The 21,895-nt window shown below is 37.1% G+C and overlaps 2 protein-coding genes and 1 non-coding gene across 3 annotated transcripts in view; 2 read left to right on the top strand and 1 right to left on the bottom strand.

Annotated features, from left to right (window-relative positions):
- The window catches only part of LOC100180275, a 19,892-nt gene extending 496 nt beyond the window's left edge, over positions 1-19,396 (bottom strand). Inside the window, exons 1-38 of the mRNA XM_018813549.2 lie at positions 19,301-19,396; positions 17,967-18,147; positions 17,485-17,648; positions 16,350-16,412; positions 15,636-15,750; positions 15,434-15,515; positions 15,096-15,209; positions 14,457-14,657; positions 13,814-14,001; positions 13,478-13,561; positions 12,881-13,141; positions 12,667-12,791; positions 12,148-12,269; positions 11,764-11,934; positions 11,425-11,547; positions 11,111-11,218; positions 10,724-10,849; positions 10,395-10,505; positions 9,257-9,348; positions 8,765-8,912; positions 8,421-8,531; positions 8,041-8,171; positions 7,554-7,686; positions 7,141-7,242; positions 6,803-6,951; positions 6,314-6,476; positions 5,092-5,214; positions 4,678-4,923; positions 4,187-4,393; positions 3,554-3,703; positions 3,189-3,308; positions 2,729-2,914; positions 2,206-2,363; positions 1,700-1,856; positions 1,306-1,428; positions 871-1,062; positions 417-600; positions 3-91 (exon numbers count right to left, since the gene is read on the bottom strand). Of these exons, the coding sequence (XP_018669094.2) occupies positions 3-91; positions 417-600; positions 871-1,062; positions 1,306-1,428; positions 1,700-1,856; positions 2,206-2,363; positions 2,729-2,914; positions 3,189-3,308; positions 3,554-3,703; positions 4,187-4,393; positions 4,678-4,923; positions 5,092-5,214; positions 6,314-6,476; positions 6,803-6,951; positions 7,141-7,242; positions 7,554-7,686; positions 8,041-8,171; positions 8,421-8,531; positions 8,765-8,912; positions 9,257-9,348; positions 10,395-10,505; positions 10,724-10,849; positions 11,111-11,218; positions 11,425-11,547; positions 11,764-11,934; positions 12,148-12,269; positions 12,667-12,791; positions 12,881-13,141; positions 13,478-13,561; positions 13,814-14,001; positions 14,457-14,657; positions 15,096-15,209; positions 15,434-15,515; positions 15,636-15,750; positions 16,350-16,412; positions 17,485-17,617 (5,091 nt within the window). The 5' untranslated portion in view covers positions 17,618-17,648; positions 17,967-18,147; positions 19,301-19,396. The remainder of the gene's footprint in view (positions 1-2; positions 92-416; positions 601-870; positions 1,063-1,305; positions 1,429-1,699; positions 1,857-2,205; positions 2,364-2,728; positions 2,915-3,188; positions 3,309-3,553; positions 3,704-4,186; positions 4,394-4,677; positions 4,924-5,091; positions 5,215-6,313; positions 6,477-6,802; positions 6,952-7,140; positions 7,243-7,553; positions 7,687-8,040; positions 8,172-8,420; positions 8,532-8,764; positions 8,913-9,256; positions 9,349-10,394; positions 10,506-10,723; positions 10,850-11,110; positions 11,219-11,424; positions 11,548-11,763; positions 11,935-12,147; positions 12,270-12,666; positions 12,792-12,880; positions 13,142-13,477; positions 13,562-13,813; positions 14,002-14,456; positions 14,658-15,095; positions 15,210-15,433; positions 15,516-15,635; positions 15,751-16,349; positions 16,413-17,484; positions 17,649-17,966; positions 18,148-19,300) is intronic.
- On the top strand, positions 9,536-9,609 carry trnan-guu. Its single transcript has one exon. It is a non-coding gene; the product is annotated as a tRNA-Asn (tRNA).
- LOC100187376 (mannose-1-phosphate guanyltransferase alpha-A) overlaps positions 18,388-21,895 on the top strand; it is a 5,135-nt gene continuing 1,627 nt past the window's right edge. The window contains exons 1-7 of the mRNA XM_002124027.5: positions 18,388-18,579; positions 19,324-19,421; positions 19,775-19,878; positions 20,053-20,236; positions 20,583-20,785; positions 21,052-21,325; positions 21,611-21,703. Of these exons, the coding sequence (XP_002124063.2) occupies positions 18,537-18,579; positions 19,324-19,421; positions 19,775-19,878; positions 20,053-20,236; positions 20,583-20,785; positions 21,052-21,325; positions 21,611-21,703 (999 nt within the window). The 5' untranslated portion in view covers positions 18,388-18,536. The remainder of the gene's footprint in view (positions 18,580-19,323; positions 19,422-19,774; positions 19,879-20,052; positions 20,237-20,582; positions 20,786-21,051; positions 21,326-21,610; positions 21,704-21,895) is intronic.

Below are 21,895 nucleotides of genomic sequence, written 5' to 3'. Positions count from 1 at the left end.
ATGTATCCGATCATGGCTGACTTTCTAAGGTGAAGCTCACCAAGCAGTTCGGTTACTGTCGTTACTGCTTGTTGGGCATCAAACGGATCATCTGGGAAAAGTTGTTTTGATTACATATGTCGTGCTGTGGCATAGTGGTTAGTGTGCTTGCCTCCAACCCAAAGGTAATGGGTTCAAGGTTCGTCGCTGTTACCATTTTGGACATGTATCCTTGGGCAAGACACTTAACAGTAATTCCTTCAACCCAGTGGTTACTAATGAGTTGTCTAAATTGTTAGCCATACAGAAAAACAATCACCCACAATGTTACATACATGGTAACTTGTAAGCGGCCATGAGGTGTATGAAATACCTGTATTATTACCGCTGTTGTTGCCCCCACACTTGGGTAAATAAATTACATTCATTCAACTGACCTGCTACTCCCTTAGTGAGTTTACAGTTCACATTGTTTCCTTTTTCCACCATCTCCATAATATCCTCTTGTATTTTCCTCACTTTAACTTCTATAGGTCTTAGTTGGGCTTCGGGTAATTCATGCAACGATACATGCCTCATGCTCGCCACCGATGACTCCACATCTGATAGCTCCTTGAAAAGCTGAGGAAACGGAAAATTATAAATAGTTGGAGAATGAATAATATTACGAAAAATTACCAATATTACGTAAAATAGAAAGAGTCTGGGTAAATGCCAATAGTGAGGAAAGATATGAATGTATTATATGAAATTTATAAATCAAATTACTTAGTAAAACTTAACAAAAAGGATAAAGATAAAGGTTGGTTACAAAATGAATTTAAACCTTATTATACAAAGATCATATTTACAGCAAAGAAGATAATTTTTAATTTTCCATCGTTCACTGACCTTCTCTATTTCAGAGAGAAAGTCCGTAAACTTTTCCGCCAAGTTGATTCTACTGCTGATCCTCTTGTTCAACTTCATCCATTCTTCCTTTGTTTCTTCCGCTCTCTTCACAACATCCTCTGGTTTGTTGCATCCCGTCTCCAGGAGCATGTTCGCTGTTTTCACGATGGATTCTAATTCGGAAGATTTTTTCTGTAAAGTAAAAATTTTTGCATTAATTTTTTCTGTGAATTCTTTTACAACATTTTGGGTTTTCTAAATTATCAGCCATACAGTAAAAAAACAAGAAAATGCTAATAATTACCTGTAAAGTTATACATAATACCTTGTAAGCAGGCATGAGGTGTATGAAACAGAACACTCATGTTATAACGGAGGTGGTTGCCCCACCATGCAAGGATAAAGCATTTATTCACAATATATGTAGTTGTTCACCTGCACATCCTGACTGAGTAATTGATGCCACATAAGAAACTGGGAAGCGGTGTCGTGGCTCCCACCTACCATGGCATTGGTAGCAAGCATTCCTCCTGCTACGTTTGTTACCCAGTTTTGAAGCTGGAAATAAAAATGTGAAAACACAAATTAAATTTTACGATTGGATTATTTTTGTAAAAATAATAGAAAGGACAAAGGCAAGTTAAAATGAAGTTAAACAGAACTAGATTCATTCATTAACTCTTACATAAAATGAAAAATCATTAGCTTTGGTTAACCGTGTTTTTGTTGGTAAGCAACACAAAGTGCAATAAAAGGATGGACAACATTGGTTGTTTTATTCTTCAATTTAAAAAACACTTTCCAAAAATTAAAATAAAACTTGATTTACTTCTTGTGAGTTCTTGATAAACAGAGTAACCATCTCAATTATTCGCAGCGCTTCTTGCTGGCACCGAAATATTGTGTCAAGTAACTTTTCTTTGTGGCGCTTAACGTTGTCACGACAAGTTATAACCCCTTCTAAGCCTGCGGTTTCGCCAGATTCCCTAAAAATATTTTAGTTAAAAAGTTGTGGAAATTATGGTAAATTAGTGGCAAATGTGGAATAATGCAACCACAGTGAACACACATAAGAGGGCTGGGTGTTGGGGTAATGGGAAGAATATGATATAGATGTCAGGTCTTTAACAAGGCCCCACATAGAATGAAACAACAGTAAGTGTACTTAGGGAATTCAGTACGGGCAAATGTCTCATTGGGCAAGACATATAACGTCATATTCTGATGATGCCACAAACAAACAATTGACAGACGATCTCTTTTAGGCTTATACACTAAGCAGCAACCGCATGTAAGGAAAAATGCAGTTAGTTTAAATTAAGTAAAAATACAAACCGTTCTGAGATAATGACTTTAGCGAGGTGTAGAGATGGTTTAGCAGCCGCATCAACGCTCTCCTGAAACCTCTCCACCTGCTCCTTGTTTTCATCCGGATCGGAAGAGAATTTTCCCGTTTCCAATTTCTTTTCGATCTCAGTAAGTGAGATGATGCTCTGAGAGAAAATAAAGTTGGTTTGAGAAAATATGAAGATCAGAAATGGCCTACAATTATTAGGAATGAATGTAATATTAAATACTAATGTGCATAATTTCTGTGCGAGTATTATATAGAAAAGGTAGCCCTAAAAACAGGAGTGCTTTTAACATCTATATACCCTCCAATTTCTATTTTTTAACATGTATTTTAGCAGGTACTATTTTTAGTATTTCCATTATCAACTAGTAAAGTAAGTAAGCGATCTATTGGTCCATTTTTAGTCTAAATCTCTTTACATTGCACGCCATGAGCCATGACATTGCTCATTGGTGTTCTGCCCGACTACTTTATACACTACACAATAAAATAACAAACAATCACCTCTTTTTGCAGTTGATAGAACCCGACAGCCCTGTTAAGTTCTTCCCTTCTTTCATCAACCGATTTCATGAAGTCCTCACCAACCACGTCAAGGTCTTTGGATTTAATCGTCAAAAATTCATCTCCAAACGCCTCCAGCTCAGCATTTGCTTTTTCCACGAGTTTTTTCGCTCGTTCCAGTTGAGACTGGTTTGAAAACATGGGCACAATGTTAGGGTTGCATGGGTGTCATGTCATCCCGGGTTTACAGGTGATATCATTTGCCTTAGAATCATATAAATGAAAACCAATATGGAAATAACTGTATTTGTAACTGTAACAATATCAATGTCACCCCAGATTTTAATCCATAAAACAAAAAATACATAGCTACTCATTAAGTTACACATGTGGTAACTCATAAGCAAACTGCTGCAACCAGTTATGTGAAAATAAACAAAAACATAGTTAAAAAAATAACCTGTGCCTGGTCTTTAATTTGTTCCAGATGAACCTTCAGCCCTTCAGTTTCTGCTGCATTCAAACCAAGCTCAACAACTTCAACTTTAGAATCACGGATAATTTCAAACCAGTCTATAACCTGAAGATAATATTCATCAAGTCGTTAGTTTAAGACTTAACGTCCTTTTTGCTTTAATTTTTCAAAACTATATGTGGGTTATTTATATATATGTTACGCAGAAACAATTTTTCCAAAATCATTTTTCCTAAGTACAGAATGCATCTGAATCCACACACATGACACTCAGAGTGAAAACTTACAATTGGACCAAAAAACGTCATTTTAAACTAACCCCTACACCAATACCCCACACATGCTCCCACCTCATCCACCTCTTCCTCCCACTCCCTTATCTTCAATGCTTTCTTCAACACCAAGCTCCTCCTTTGCTCACGAAAGTCAACTTGTCTTCTGCGCTCAACCAACGATTCCAACGTGCATTCAACCGCAGTACAAGCACTTCCAAAGCTCGCCTGTAGTATAGTATAGACCCCCGTTAGCACCTGAATCTCATATTTCCTGATCGTGCATTGAATAATCACCACTGTTTTTAGGGTCACACGGATACGAATATATGCTGTAGTCGATAAATATCATTTGTTCACAATACCCTTGAGCCACAACTTTATAAAAAAAACTCGTTTGTAATTAAAAGTATAGAACTCAGGCAAAAAAGCCATAGCATATCCCAATATAAATGACCAACCAAGACCTAACTACAATGATTAAATTCTACTGTATAACTACCAGGCATAGCAATATAAAAGTAAATAACTTTTCTTGTAAAAAAATCAGTTTTATTATACTGACATTTTAACTGCCATACAGCGAACAATTCACTTATAGATTAACCTACCTACTCCTACCAGTAATGCATCTTCACTAGTAATAAACTGTACAAGTATCACATCCTCCATTAATAGCCTGCACTAGTAATACATGCAACATACACACACCTTATGACGATCAGATTGTTGCGACGACTTCAACGACTTTAACATATCCAGCAGTTGGCGACCACATGCTAAGCAATCCACTGAAGCAGCCAACATCTCCTCGTTCATATCTCCGAGGGTGGAAATCAAACTCTCAGCGCTTGGTCGGTCGGCAGGCAACTCCTTCCAGTTAAGGTATTGTTCAAGACATGTCAGTTGGTTTCCAAACTACATGATACAATAAAAATCTTTAATTTTATTTTAAAATACAGTAACGAAAATGAGGTAAATTAATACAATAAGAGAAGGAATTAGCAACAAAACGACATTCGTTATACACACTCTGCAGGTAAAAAGTACTTGGGTGAAAGTGTTAAATAAAACCCTGCCTGTTAAACCACTGCAAATTTATTATTATATTGGGTACAACCATAGTAATAAAGCTACGCATTTATTCATGAACACATGTTCAAATTTACACAAATACATCCAGAGTTATATGCACGTCTCACCTTTACTGCTGATTTATAAAACTCAACAGACTTGTTAAGAAGAACATGACGTTTGGAAAGCAGCGTTGTAAGTTCCCTCCATAAATCTGACAATGAATGACTCATAGCACGATGCATTCTACGGTCCTGGGAGTTATTGGTGTCTTGCTTGCATGAGTTTGTTGCAAATGATGTTTCATTTGATGCAAGGTCAGAGTTTTCAAGTTGTTCCTTTTGAAGCAATGTTGTCACAGTCTCTTCTCGTTCCTGAAAGATAAAAGAATTACCCAACGGCAATTGCTCTAACCAAGGAGTTGCTTATGCGTAATGCCAAAAAAACCCTAAACTTAAATATATGTGCTAACTCGCATAAGGTGTACAAAACGATTGTTGTGACATGGTTATAATGTCTACTATTCACAGTTAAATGTGTACCTTCATAACGTTCAGAAGTTGTTCATGTCTTTCCAACAATTTTAAAGCCTCCTTAATATTTCTTCCAATATCAAATGAGTTCGGACCGCATTCAACCAGTTTCATCCGGATCCAATCTGTGGACTGTAAAACAACAATTAATTAATCTATTTACACGAGTTCGGTCCTTAAGACTTGGGCAAGATTTGTACCACAACCCCAGCATAATTAATAACACGGTCCGCCCCTGTGTGTCCTTGTGCAAGACACTCAACAGTTGTAACATAAAAAAAACAACCACAAACAACATAGTGAAAAAAAATAAGCATGAGTTGTATGAAACAGAACACCCATGTTATAACAACAGTTCTTGCCCACTATGCGAGGGTCAAATAAGTTACATTCATAAAAAAATTCCTCAATTTTATTCAAAACTTACAATAACATCTACTTCTATTTCCGACTCGTTTGTCAGAACTCGAATTTTTCCAACAAATTCTTCTTTTTCATTCTTATCATTATTTTCTACACTACATCTAACTTGCTTGCTGTCACTCATTTCTCAACACTGTATAAAAATCTCAACTATCTACTTTTAAAGTTGCATTACTAAATAGGCTCTGACTATTTACACTGCAGTACAATTTAAATACTAAAAATATATTTTCCCTAGTACTTAATGTCTTAACCAAATACGCTGTGATTATTAACACTGTAAATTTGTTTTTTCACTATGCATACGCACTAAATACCTGTACTAAAGGTTTTATGATCACAGTATTACAGTTCACTAAACTATAATAATGTGTCTAACCACCGGACTGGACAGTGGTCAAATGAAGCCACTTTAAGTGCTGTAGTATGGCACACAACAGAGAGGTAATGTAGCAGGCCATACTGCTGGTATGTTCTTGTTAACGAAACAGTTACCACTGATAAGCCTACTTAGACCTGCCATTCATTCAAGTGGTGAAATTAATTGCACAAATAACACCGAAACCATACTGCACCCTTATATTAACATTTTGGTAATTGATTGTTGCTTCTTACATCATTGAAGATTTTCGTTTTTATAGAAAATTGTATAAAATAAAAATAAAATCTCCCATATATTTGGGCAGTCATGTCTGTATTAAAACTGACCAGAAATCTGTGTTTTATGTATATATATATATATATACACCAATTTTTTTGTCGAATTAATATCATAAGCATCAAAAAGTAATAGTTTTATTCGAACTACCTCATTTACAGCTTCCACCCAGCTGTAACCTGATTTGAGACTGCTACGGTTGTTGTTATAACCCCTTTTTTCTTTCAACGAGGTCCATTTCTCTCTCAGAGAACATCGTATGTCAGTTAGCTTGTCCAGTTTACCTTGTATACCAGAATCAACCAAGTTTCCACTGAGGTTTAAATAGGTGGTCAGTTGATGCATGGTGAGAATGGGCATATTTTGAAATTGTAATTTTTGGTTAACATTATTTCCCTATATATTTTTCTAGTACGTTACTACTACTATTGAATTATAGTTTATTGAACAATTTAATGTATAATGTATGGCTTAGGCCTTTTTAAGTTTGACACAATGGGTCTATATATATATCTATTTTATTTTTGTAAACAGAACTAAAATCAAACACAGTTATATTTTAAACTAAAAGATAAATATAACTGCTCTGTTTTTTTAATTAACTTATAAAATCTTAATCTGTAATTTCTCAGTTCTCACCCGTCATCTGAAGATAAAAGTCCTTCATAGTCGTCAGTATGTAGAAGATTGTCTCCCATCCGCATCACTTCTTCCAAGTCATCATGGAAGGAGTAATGAGCTTCACGAAGAGGTTCCATCTTCCTCTTCGTGCTGCTACTACGGGATTGCTGGAATAAACGACAAATGTTTGTAAAAAAGCAAAAAAAAAATTTTTGTTATTGTTACAAATTACTGAAATTAGCATTACTTTCTTTGATTTCCAAAGCTTATGAAGTTACAAATAATGGTAATGAGTGTGAGGCCGTATAGATAGACAAAACATAGATGTTTAAAGACACAACATATGCTACACATACCCTTGATGTGCGTCCATCATTGGTGTTGGTGTTGTATTGGTTTGGTGGGGAAGGGTAAGCATCATCAATGTCAACCTCAAGTTGCGATGCGCGTTTAAATAACTAAAAGTTAAGGAAACAATTACTTTTATTCTACTGGAATAAGAGACTGACAGCGCCATTTAGGCGAAATATCAACATCTACAAAGTTACGTACATGGTAACTCGTAGTCTCGTAAGCGGGCACGAGGTGTATGAAACAGAACACCCGTGTTATAACCACTGTCATTGCAATGCGAGGATAAAGTAAGCTACGGACATTACAAAACATACATTTTTATTGGAATATTACAATGCACAAATAAAGACTACACCCTACAGTAACTATCGTAAAACAGAACGTAAATATAATACACCATATATATATAATATACCTGTTCAGCATTAAGATGGAAAATATGAGCAACAGACAACCGGCTTCTCCTGTCATGCCACGCACGAACAAAATTATCCCAAGCTGACTCTAATGTGGGAAGTAACTTGCCGGATTCCGAAACCAGTTGTCCACTAAAGTCAAACAACAAATATCTCAATTTCCGCAATTAGGTAAGAATTTTGGTGATTATGTCACACATATATATTTTTTTATTTACATTTGGCTGACAGGTAACCACGGGTTAGAGCAATTACCTTAAAGTAATCTGCCAAAGACACACAGTCCCGCAAGAGTAACAGCATTGAGTATTATGGTATAATTTGGCTACAGTGCAAGCAATCTAATCTCTGTGAGACACAAAGCTTAACAAGATAAAACATACTAATTAACTTAGAGTAAAAACTGACAGATGTTTCTAATTTCGCTACAAAGTAAAAAATACCAAACAAATCAAGTTTGTAGTTTTTGCAAAATATTTGCTTCACCTGCTGTACGCTCGTTTCAAGACAGGAGGTTTAGGAGCGCCGTGGGGTGGGGAAAGCTGTAAACATCTTCTTAGTACGGAGATAGCGGAAAGTTGTTTATTACCATTGTCGTAAGCTTCCTTGCCTGCTATCTGTAATACATATATTATATAATGTTAATATCCTATTATACAAGTTGTTGCATGTATGATTGTATGAAACTTATTTAGTATTTATGTGGTAGGGTAATGAGGGGCTTAAGTTGTTATAACAAAGGTGTTGAATGACAGAATGAATGACATAAACTGTTTTATTCTAGTATCAAGGCAATGACAGTCGATATAACACGGGTGTTCTGTTTCAAACATCCATGCACTTACGAGCATATATTACTAATATACTTTTATGTTTTCGTGTCTAGCTTTCAAGAATTCCACATCTTTAGCAGATTTTCCGAGTGCTCTGTGTGTTTGTTGTATGGTGTGTCTGGTGTCGGTAAGCCACTCAATCGCCTTAAATAACAAAACTTTTATTAACACCATATATATACATATATATATTTTTTTAGAATAGAGTTTAAATTTTTAAAACAATTAAGAAGAAAAGAAATTAACAGCAAAACACAGTCGTTAAAACATGCTATGGATTAAAAGTGTGGGAAAGTTTTTCAGGCCAAAGGGGTGGCTGTTGGAACTTATTATACAAGTTATTACACACAATATATTCATGTTGGCAACAAGAATACCTGAACTACATCTTTTTGAGCAGTTTTGAGTTGAAGTATATGCTCCAACCTGACCTTGCATGCTTCACAAAGGTCGTGACAACGAACTACACGACATTTAAGTTCAGCTACGATGTGGCGGGCTTTTGTGGATTGCTTGTAGACAGCACTGCAATATAGGGTTAGTTAACAGACTGTGACATACAGACTAATGAAACCAAATTGCGGGGTCCAAAAATTAATAAATCTAGAGATTATGCAAAAAAATATCCATATATGAAAGACAAAGTACAGTGAATAAAAGATCTTTTAGAATAAAACTACAACAAATTATATATTCAACTCCAATCAACTATAATTAAAGACACAGCTGTTAAAATATAAGTTTAATACTAAACACAAAAAAAATGAAAGTTAAAGATTATGCATCAAATTATAAATATGATACAATAATACATAATAGATATAAGAGACAATGTACGGTAATTAATGGTCTGTTAAACTAATTACTACCTGTTTGTATCTTCGTATTCATTATGTGAAGACAACGTTCGTAGATAAGTTGTAGCATTTTGCAATAATGATTCTTGAGAGTTGGTTAGCTCCTAAGTAACACATGAAGTATTCGGCTAATGTAAAAACATTGTAATTGTGGACACAATGCTGTTGACGCGCGTGGCCTATTGTCCGCAAATAATCGTTTGGCCCACTGTCTGTACTTAATAAATCTGAAGGCGCGCAACTGAGAGAGAACTTTCTTTATATTGCTGATTTCAAAGCGTTTCAGACGTCGTCTCTGTGGCGCAATCGGTTAGCGCGTTCGGCTGTTAACCGAAAGGTTGGTGGTTCGAGCCCACCCAGGGACGCATTTTGATATTTTACAACGCCAGCGCATTTTCTTTGTCTGCGGTCAAAGCTGTCACTTTTCAAGTAGGAAAACGAAAGTTAGGCTAACGCTTCAATACTACATGCATTTTTAATATTAACATTTTTTAAAACAAAACCAAATATTCGTAACGTAAATTTATCAAATGCTATACACGAATACATTCCTAACAAAAACGTTTTTTTTCTGATTTGGCGTTGGTTTTATTTAGCAAATGGTCAGACGGCGCCCGTGGTGGAAGGGGTGGGGACGGATTCGAACCCACAACAATTGATGAATTGTTTCAAGTGAAGTAACCACTAGGCTAAGCTGACTCAATAAGTTAGGGTGCGAGACAGCGTATAAGATACTGTACCATGATACTGTGCGTCATTACATTTAAAAAGCGTTAGATATGTAGATTCTAAACGTCGCTATTATGCAACAAACGTCATCTGTAGCCATTAAGATTATAGTTTATTTGCGTAATTTGTCGTAGCAACAGCAAAATACCAGCTTGTCAAACTCCTCTGATATAGGCCTATACGCTAAATGTCACCGGATTTTTTACCAAGACTTCGTTGGACTTGCATCTATTACAGCCCAGGTTTTATTCACTTACAACAGTTAACAAAACGCAGTCTATACAGTTACAAAAAAGGTAGGATAGTTTACCGCTGATTTACAGACAAGGCTTTTCACGTTTGAGTAATTACCATTACGAAAATATATTAGTATTATTGAACATGCTATTGCAATCTTGCAGACAGTGCACATTTGTATTACCTTGTGAAAGTAATGCAAGTCGTTGAGATTGTTTTGAATTGTATCCAGAGTATCTAATAGAGTTGCTTCGTTCACACATATCTTCAGTAAATCGTCGAGATACGACGAAACCTGTTTAGTGTTTATGATTACATACAGTACTGTGGGGTAAAGTTGATACCGTTAGCACCTAAATCCCAATATCCTGGTCGTGTTTCAACATTTAACAACGCTCTTTTAAAGTAGTGAGGATACAGTTATAATTTATGTTCCTTTTCTTTGTGTTTTACCAATTGTGACAAAAAAGAAAAAAAAACATGTCCCATCTTACCCCGCCCTACAATAGTTACCTTGTCTGCGCATTTATAAAACGCATGCGTCTCTTGTAACAAATTTCCTCTTATACCAAGTTGTTTTTGAAAGTTTCTGCTGAAGTTTTCAACGACTGCCAAATTCTTTGCGATACTTTCAACCCACTGAAAATAAACAATGGTTAATCTGCAAATTTTCAAATTACCCAGTCAGGCGAAATACAGCGCCCTATGGAAAAGTTGTTGCCGCACTTTCCACCATACATGAAAGTCACATTTAACAGTTATTGCCTAAACCAGTGTTTACTAATACATTTAAGTTACAGCAATATACGCGCAAGCGAGTACAAGGTGTATGAAACAGAACACCCGTGTTATAACGATTGTCGTTTTTCCGCCATGCAAAGATTACTAAGTTACATTCACCTGTGGCGTTTCTTGTTGTCGCTGATGTCGATCTGACGTCATGTACTGCATGTTTGACTTTAACTCCAAAAACTTTGGTTTAATATCCGCCAATACTCGAAACGGTTCCTGCAAATTAAAAAAGTAACATAAGCGGTAACTTGTAAGCGAGCACGAGGTGTTTGAAACGAAACACCCGTGTTGTAACGACTGTCGTTGCCCCACCATGCGAGGATAAATATGTTGCACCGTTTATTCTTTTATTAAAGTATGAGTCATGCAATATTATAAACATTCAGAAAATATAAAATTTTACAAAAAGAAGTTTTACTAACCGCAGATTTCTTTAATAATCCGTTGTGGCACAAAATTAATTTTTCAGTTTCTTCCAAAGAGTTTCCAAAAGTTGAATCTTTTTTCAAATGGTCTTCGCCAGGACCACGAATCCAATTATAAACCTGTGAATTGTTTAGCAGGTCAGAAAATCCCATCTACCAGCGTGGAACAGGTTTCGAAATAAAATGGAACACCGTTAGCAAGCATCTGTACAGCATTTACGGTTATATAATTCTGTAAACATTTTTTGTTTTCCACCAAATGGGATGAGAAGAGAACAGTCTCATCTGACCCTATCCTTTATATAGAAAATAAAATATATTATAACTGATATTTACAGTTTTAAGGTGATCTGAAATAGCCCTGGGTGTCACGGTTTCATTTTGCTCCGAGAAACCATCGTCTTGGTCTGGGTTTCCACCTAAGGTTTTCCTTCTTCTTCTTTTCTCTCGTTGTTTAACCCCGTCTTGTTTATTGGGAGACGAGGCCTCTAGTTTTTGAAGGATAACCTGAAAATGCGATAAAAACAGATTATATTTGAGATATCTAACAGAGTAGGCTGTTTCTCTGCGACTTTTGTCGGTTATATATTTCGGAGCATTTAAAACTGAGTGTTAATTCATTACGAGAAGCGTCCAATTTTGTGAGCTCTATATTAAGACCAAATACACGGAAATTAACACGGGTAAGTCTTCCTCAAAACTTACGACTAAATATCTCACCTGTAATCTGTTTATATTACGCATCATATCCACGACTTCCTGGGGCAAAGGTTGAGAGATACCGGTTCGAAAACCATCGGAGTCATCCGCTGTTGTTCCTAACTGTTGGAGAAGTTTTTCTCCTGAAACAGAAATTACAACGGCGGCCTATTTAACAAAATTTTGGGATTACATACGGATACTAGATTACTTTTTCGTCACATTTGGCATAGTAAACAAAAAATATTTACAAAATTACATAGCCGTTTTCGCAAAACGTTAAAAGAGCGTTTTAATTGATAATACGAGGGATTATTTGCTAACGATATCAATCCTGTACACCGCAGTACTATAAGATATAGGTGAATAACATTTACGTGTATATACTATATACATCACCTTTTAACACTCATTATAGAAACCCACAACATTCTCTGTGGTTATAAAGCGCTTGTGCACAAATCCCTCGATGCCATTATTCAAATCACGTACAATTATTTCACCTCATAACTGCGTGTAGCTTTTAATTGTGTAACTTACCTTGTTGAACTGTGGGACTGGGAAAGTTACGAAGAGCATTTCGTAATTGTCGCTTGGCATCATCCGTTGGTTCGCTACGAGAGGTTCTGCGGGCAAGGTCAGGAACAGAACGAGAAGGCATCAATCTATATCCATTTTTCGTTAAAAATTTGGTAAAAAAATAAAGAAAAATCAAAATTGTTTAAAAAGTGTTGAAAATACTGAGTGTTTATACCTTGATTTTTGCGGATTCGAAGAATAGATATTCTCATATTCTCTGTTGCGTTTCTTTCGCAACTGTCGCGGACCGTTTCTCGACGAACCGTCAACCGTCTGGTAACGACATTCGCTGTTTCGTTTTGTGGATTCTTTCCTACTATTACCGTACGTTGGTAATGTATAAACGTGTTCGTATGGTGGCGGACCTTTCCCTTTGGTGCTGTGTCTTGTAACTGATGGCTTTCCGTTCGGTTGGTTTTCTTTTGCTGGGACGCTCCTGTTGCATATTATGTTCTTGTGTAAAACATAACAGAACATACCATATTAAGTTTACAACGGAATTACACTGTTAAGACCAGATTAATTAATCACAGAAGAGGGGAATCACCCGAAGATGGAAATTAAAATCAAAACGACAGTTGTGATACAAAAAAATGAGGTAATAAAAAGTACTTGAGTTAAAGTATCAAATAAAAGCGTGGTTGCCAAATATACGTTTTAAATTAGAATAATATTTGAACTGTAAGTTTACAAATGTATTTTTTTATGCCCGCCTATGCGATACCGCATATCTAACTTTTTGTTCATGAACGCGGCATGTGACATAGCTTACCTGCTGCGTTGTCTTCTCGGTTGGGCGACTGGTGACGACACGATGGTGGTTCTGGGGGCGGGCACAGGTTGCTGTTTTTCTGGGCTAGGAGATTTTAACATAAAATGTGATTTTAATCAGAACAACTTATTATAGGTATGTATGTTTTATCGCCGACGTTATGTTCGCCATATAGCAAAACAATATCAGGATTTGCCGTTAAGTGTCTTGACCGGGGAACATATTACCGCAATGATGTCTTCCATGGACGGCTTTATATTTGTGTTCAAATTCAAAATATACAACACTATAGCATAGCGTTAAGTTTTTAACTTATTAAATAAAACGGTAACCCACCTGTTATCATTGTTAAGATGATAAACGTAGTGTTCATCGCTACTGCTCGATTTTGACCTCGACTCTGTGTGCTCAGTTTCCAATAACCGACCGCGAGATGGCGTGGTGGAAGAGCTACTGGTGATGGTGTGCCCTGTCGCATGCCCGCTGTCGGTGTAATCGTCACTTGAGTCGGAATCGCAACAGGACTTTGAAAAAATAAATTTATAATTTAAGTTTTTCTAACACTAAACTAATTTTCTTTCCTTCCGTCAATTTTTTAACCTAATTCTGTTTTAACGACTATTGTTTTGTCGCTGTAATATTTTCTATCGTAATCAAAGAGACAATTAAAGTATAGTAGGGTGGGGGAAGACGGGACACCTTTAGCTCATTATATCCAAACATCCTGATAGTGTTTTTAAAAATTAACAGCGGTCTATTAAAGTCGTGAGAATACGGTAATCTTTTTTTTAAAATGTTCTTTGCTTACTACCTAATTGAACGAGAAAATACAGTGAAAAGGTGTCCGATCTCCCCTAACCTACTATATATAAGTAAAAATGTTAAACAAATATTACTTAGTTTTAATACACCGAGACTAAATGTGCATCTACCCAAAAGTTAATCAAAAATATTTTCATTCGATTTTACATTCACTTACCAGCTCTTCGTCTTGCTTCGCTACACTCCCCACAGTTTGAATGAAATCCAGTTTTTCCGAAGCTTCTTCCACGTATTTCTCATAACTCATTCGGTTCCTTATCCATTGATGGTGGTCGTAGCTTAAGTTCCCACCGAACTCACGAGGCAGATTATTAACATCAACGTAACGACGAAGCTTTTCTTCAGATACTAGAGTGGTCTGCAAGTAAAAACACGAATAAGTGAATGTAACTTGTTTTATCTTTGCATGGCGGGGCGACAGCAGTCATTATATCAAAAGTTTTGCGTTTTTACACACGTATAGTACCTGCTTACGAGTTACCACATATACGTAAATTTTTGGATAATAATTTTTTGTATTTTTTAGTGTATGGCTGACAAATTAGACAACCCATAAGGAACGCTGGGTCGGAGTAATTTAAAGTAAATATCTTGTTCAAGGACAGATGCGTCTATAACGGTAGCATCACAGTGTCGAGCTTTGCTTATTACGAAATAGGACGATAAAAAGAATGAAATCATATAACATCTCGCCATCTTACCCCAACCTATACAAGAACGCATGGTTTGTAAAATTGAAGCAAAATCTACAAGTTTTTTATTTGATAATTGAGTGTTGAACACACCATGACTTTACCTCAAATCCCAGCCTGTCTTTGTATTTTTTAAAGTTGAAATTTGTTCGATGTTTCTCCCAGAATTCCCCGGGTTTCACAATGCAGACTAAATCCACTTGATCTCGAAGGCAATACTAAAACAAATAAAACAATAAGCATTAAAATGAATGTAACTTATTTATCCTTGCATGGCGGGGCAACGACAGTCGGTATACCACAGGTGTTCTGTTTCATACACATTGTGCCCGCTTACAAGCTGATTTTTTTATCAAAGTTTGTCGACTTCCGTGTGTTTGCAAAGCTGCTGTAGCTGCAATCATGATGTTGATTCTACATACATTGTAGAACACATACATACTTGTATAATGCGGATAATTGGTTTTGCAGAATTCCAACTCGAAGACCTCACATCCAACAGAATCGTAAATCGTTCGCGTTTTCTAAATAAAAAGCAATACAATTAAATCCACGGAGAAATGTTTGCGTTTGCTGAAGGCAGCAAACAAATCGATAACTTAACGGGCTTGTTATAACACGTTTGTATAACAAGAAACCATTACCCGAGAATTGAAGCCAGGTACCGCAACGTGGTGCTAACCGAGTGCTCCGTGTGTTGGTACTTCTCCTTGACGTTCGGTATGGTGATCACGTGGTTTCCTCTCCTGTCCTTGCCGCCTTTATAAGAGCAACAAAACAATAGCAAGTGAGTGAAGAAAACGATAGAATGCCAACCTCGTGGTCACTATAATGGATTGTCTAAATTGTCAGCCATATACAGAAAAACAATCACTCACAAAGTTACATATGTGATAATAACTGGTCAGCAGGCATCAGGTGTATGAAACGGAACATTCGTGTTATAACGACTGTCGTTTTCCAGCCACGCGAGGATAAAGCAAGTTACAATTACATTCAATTCAGTTTCGCCGTGCGCCTCCTATTCATGCTTTACACACCGCTCCACTGGCATTCCAGGCGCGCTACAAGCGGTCAATTAAGTCGTGATTGTCCTCGGTGAAAAGGGATCAGAACGCTTTTGTCAAACAACTTTTGATTTCGTTTCAAATCCGAATCGATATTATTTGTACCGCGCTACCGGACGTTCGTATCCAAACACCGTCTCAGTAATACAAATATTAACAATACATAAAATCAATGCGCTGCATCGACGCTTAGTGCTAGCTGTCGCGGTTTTATAAACATGAACAAATTAATGACAGAAATTCATTATGTTAAACAACTTATCGATCACGTAAGACTGAGACTAAACATACCTGCCAAGAAGGCAACACGTCTGTGCAGAATCTCGGAGATGTCTCTTGCTTTCATCTGCTGGCCTGTTGGAACACAACTGTCAATCCAAGTCAATGCCTATGCAGTTTATTTGAAGCCAGATACAGATTGCACACACGGTTTAATAAAGGAAAGTATTGCTGCCTGTACAAAACACTACCTCGTGAGCCGCCAATATATAATCCGCTGTCAAATCGAATGACACTTTATAAGCGCTTTATATGAGCGGTCTCAATATACAACCTTTTTCGAATAGGTCAAATCGATCCAGGATATCCAATTACGCTCCAGTCATATAGGGATGTGTTTTGTTATTAAGTTATACACGGGTTCGTGCGGTCACCAATTGAAATTAGTACAGCGCTTATATATGTGTCTGTACCTTAGCGAACTCGCTATTGCGAATTTGAACAAGCCTGTCCACATTGTTTCGAGCTTGTGGCGCAACGTTTGATGAAACGACCGAAGCGTTTCCCCGCGCTAAATTCAAGAGGCAATTACAAGGCCCTTAACTCGGACGGTGGACCTGCGTTTCGGGGCGAAAACAATTTCGTTTCGACATTCGGAATGCCGACATATAACAGAGCAGAAAAAAGCAAACGATAAACGAAACTGTTTATGCTCGAAAGTTATATAATCTCTCATTGCGAAACGGAACGGCGGAAAACAATGGCCTACTGAGTGGTAAGTGTTGTAAAGATTGCTATTGGACCAGAACCGAAATATACAATTGAACTTAAACGTGAACGAGTAATTCAGCAGCTCACTTATCGTTGAAGCGAAGTATTGGTCAAACACTCCAAGCAACTTTCTTTCTGCGGGCGAAGCATACCTCGTCGTGTTAGATCCTTAAGTTTAAATTTAACATTGATTTTTCGCTCCAAAGGCGGAACTATAGGTTCTATAGTACTGTGGGGTAAGATGATACCGTTAACACCTAAAATCCACGTTTTATAATTGTGTTTTGACAATTAACAACGCTTTTTAGAGTCGCAAGGCTGCGGGTATGTTATCATCTAAATGTTCGCTGTTTACCATTAAATGGGAAAAATGAAAACATGGACCATCTTACCCCAACTTACTAAATGGTATCTTAAAGACATTAAAATACGAAACCTGGTTGATTCCCTGGTTCATTTGATCTTTCAGTTGAAGGGACAGGCGTTAATAAATCCCAGTCTGTACTTCCGTTTTCACGCGGTTGGACAGTGTACCAGAGTTTCCTTCGGTATTTCGTGTCACCCGCCATTAGTAATGATTCATCATGTTCTTACAGATTCCTAAACAAATGTGAAACTATTTAACTTTCCATAGTAGATGCTGCATCTACATGTAACAGTTTGTACACACCAAAATGAACCATGTACGAAAACAAAACCCCGCTGATAATAAAAACACGAATTCATCAGCCATACATTCGCAAGAACGTAACAAATGCTCAAGGCATTAAATATAGAAAATAATTATCGCTACAACGTAAAGCGTCACATCTATTTCCAAGTCCTCAAATCATTATTCTTAATTATTCCAACATAAAACGCAAAGTAAACTTTCTGTACAACCTTTGTACTAATTGCTCAACACATCAACGACCTTACCTCTCGAGTATTTCAATTACTCTTTTCTTCGACGCGTGAATGAATGAAAATCGTAACCAAATCCGCATTGGCGAACCGCCCAGCTCTCTGCTACCACCACACGTTTAAATAATTTCAGAACTTCTAACAAAATTAACTTGATTTTGTTGTGCAATCTTGGAGAATGCCACGTTTTTTCCAACTGTTGATTAAACGTATTTTGTTATTACATAACAACCCTGGAGCATTAAATACAAGACTTGAGTTGCGCGGTTCGTCAGTGTAAATAGTATTTAGTTAAATTTCAGTTATAGCGTCCAATATGTATGACATAAATGTAAAAGCACTGTTGTACAAACGTGGCGTCTTGGATTCTCAACACTTACAAGGGTAAAACACCAGGTCACTTGAGAGTATCATATTTCTAAGAAACAGTGAACTATGTTTGCCAGTTAAAGGTTTCGAAGTCGTTTAACCGGTTGCGCTGAAAACTTCGAAAAAAAAAGAAAAAGGTAAAAGTTGGCAACCGTGTTGTTCTAGGTTCTTATCCATTTTACAAAACAGTAGCAGTCGATTAACAGAACAGTAGCTATGAAAGTGAAGGCAGTTATTTTAGTTGGTGGACCAGAAAAGGGTGAGTTTGTGATGGTGAAGTTACATACCGGTATTGACTGTATTTCAACTAGTTTAATTTAAAATATAGCAGGGTGGGGTAAGAAGGGACGCGTTTTACTTTCTTTCTCGTCCCATTTGGTAGTAAACGAAGAATATTTGCAGAGTTATATAACCGTAGCCCCGCAACTCTAAAAGAGCGTTGTTATTTGTTCAAAACATGATCACGAAATATGAGTTTTGGGTGCTAACGATATCCCACATTTTACCCAACATTATTATAACTACATCGATAAGTTTTGGAAAAAACGTAAGAAAACATGGCTGAAATCACATATAAGCTGTTTTACTTTTACTCTTAAACAGTTTTAAACTTTGTATGTAGGTTGCAAAAAAGCCCGAGGGCTTCACAACTATACAGTATATCATATATAGCCTACAGGTTCAAACTCTGCATTGTTTAAATGTACAAAGTATTTGTGGCGAGTCTATATAGTTAAACGAACCAGACATTTTTTAATACCGTTTACTATAATAGGTATATTGTACAGTAAGATAAGATATCTTTGGAAAATAATATCCCATATTTCCTGAACGTGTTTTGAACAATTAACAACGGTTATACAATTCTGTAGTCATTCATTGCTTACGCAAAAGGGGGCGAGAAAATATAATCAAAGCATCTCCTATTTTACCTTACCCTACTATACATTTCAACACCGTTACTAATAATAGTTACATACCATATAACTCAAGCTTCCCACAGGTACACGATTCCGTCCACTGAGTTTAGATGTCCCCAAACCACTTTTCCCCATCGCAGGCTTTCCACTTATACACCACCATATCGAAGCCTGTAGTAAAGTAAGTTATTGGGAAATCTTAAAAAAACAATAATTTGACACTTTATGTGTAGCATTCATAATTGTGGACAAATTAACATTTTGACATACGACTCATGATAGCATGGTGAATATAGCTCGGCTGACTTTAACCTAGAGGTAATGCGGTCAAGGCTCGTCGCTGCTACCAGTGTGGGCGTATGTGCGAAAGTTCGCACGTCGTAATCCGTGAGCGGGCCCGAGGTGAAAAAATGTAATGACTGTCGTTGCCATGCAAGGATAAAACAAGATTTATTGATTTATTACAAATGCCTATCGTGGCTCTACATCAAACTAAACTTGACATAAAGTTACGTTTCTACGTGTTTCATACAGATACCAGAGGTCACTGAGATTTTGTTGATTGGTTTCTTCCAACCAAGCGATGCAATTAAACGTTTCGTGCGAAGGGAGAGGCAGAAGTATGGCAAAAACATCAGGTAAGTTCAAACTGAAAAAAAAAACGCTAAAATAAATCACCCACAAAGTTACATACGTGGTATTTGTAAGCGGGCACGAGGTGTATGAAACATAACACCCGTGCAATAACGGCTGCCGTTTCTCCGTGCAAGTTACATGTATTTATTAAACTAACCGATAGCATATAATTCTAGTTACCTGCAAGAATACACGATGCTCGGTACAGCTGGCTGTATCTACCATTTCCGTGATGTTATTATGAACGGAGACATGGACGCTTTCTTCCTTATGTTCAGCGATGTTTTCTGTGACTTTCCTCTCCTGCAAATGATCGACGCAAAGGAAAAGTTCATGCCTTATCTAATGATGACGGTTGAGGTATATTCTGCATATATTAAAAGTTGAATGAATGAATTTAAGATACTTATCCTCGCATGACGGGGCAACGACAGTCGTTATTACACGCGCGGGTGTTCTGTCTCATACCCTCGTGCCCGCTTACGAGTTACCATGTATGTAACTTATTTATCGTTGGTGATTAGGATTTTAGACAAATAGGGGAAAGTGCCTTGCCCAAGGACACAGGTCCACAATGGTAGCAGCATTGGGCTTCGAACCCTAAGTCTGGACTACAGGCAGGCGACCTAGAACCTTTGCCAGGGCACCGAACTTTATCGCCCTATATTTAAAGTTACGTTATTTAAACTGCGTTAATATATCCTAGGTACCACAAGATCAGTCGTTGCACTACGGGTGCGCCGGTATCAACCCTTTAACGAAAGAAGTTGTTCACTACATAGAAAAACCTGATACATTCGTCAGCCGAGACGTTAACGCTGGCTTGTACCTTTTGAACGTTGATATTTTCGAAGAGATCGGAATGTTGTTTCAACGCAAACACAGGCCGAGCATAAGCGGGAGTTTAGAGTAAGTTGAAAGCATGGTGTGCGGAATTTTAGCGTTTAAATGTATAAATATACACCCTTGTTAATTGTTTAAAACACGAGCAGGATATTTGGAAATTGCGCTAAGTGTCCCTTCTCCCCTCATCCTATACTTTATATTACCATAGTACACTGATATTACTGGCGATGTTATTGAATACAAAGTTGCGTAGTGTGTGGTTTTAATTGGCTATTACCAGTAGGATTGATATGCTAAAGTTATAATATAAACCCAAATTTGTTTTTCAGCAACGAAAAATACGAAGACAGCACAAGTAATGGCCTTGGACGAATAGTTTTGGAAAGTGATTTATTGCCTTTATTATCAGGCTCGGGAAAACTATTCGCGTTCAAAACAAACACGTTTTGGCTTAACATAAAATCAGCAGGGTCAGCATTACATGCTAATAGAGCGATATTGGAATTGTACAAGACGACTCACCCTGGTAGATTAAACAACGAATCAAACTGTATGGGTAATGTGTCAGTTCATCCGACGGCTGAGGTTGATCCGACAGCAGTGGTACGTGTTGTTCTATGAAGAAGAATGAATGAGTGAATGTAACATATTTATCCTCGCATGGCGGGGCAACGACAGTCGTTATAACATGGGTGTTCTGTTTCATACACCTCGTGCCCGCTTACTGGTTACTTGCGCGTTAGTACAAATACTTCCGCAATAGTAGCAGCGACGAGCCTTGAACCTGTAACTTTTGGGTTAAAGGCAGGCGCGGTAATCAATGTGCCATGAATTATAGCTTTTTTGGACTGATATTTATGAAACGTTTTTATAATTCGTATGTTACAGTTGGGACCGCATGTTACAATCGGAGCAGGGGCAATCATTGGGAAAGGAGTTCGTGTGAAAAACTCAATGATATTAGAAGGAGCGATAATGAAGGTATTATGAGGTTTATGTTGTTGAATGTAACTGTTTTATCCTGGCATGGTGAGGCAACGACAATGGTTATAACACGGGTGTTTAGTTTTATACACACCTCGTGCCCTCATAATAGTAACCATATAAATTATGTGAGTGATTGCTGTTTTTTTCTAACGCTTTGTTTGGAGAATCTTGCCCAGTCCCATACGC

The sequence above is a fragment of the Ciona intestinalis genome, chromosome 9, assembly GCF_000224145.3.
Source record: "Ciona intestinalis chromosome 9, KH, whole genome shotgun sequence".
Classification (NCBI taxonomy): Eukaryota; Metazoa; Chordata; class Ascidiacea; order Phlebobranchia; family Cionidae; genus Ciona; species Ciona intestinalis.
This window is presented reverse-complemented; position numbering and strand designations above follow the sequence as displayed.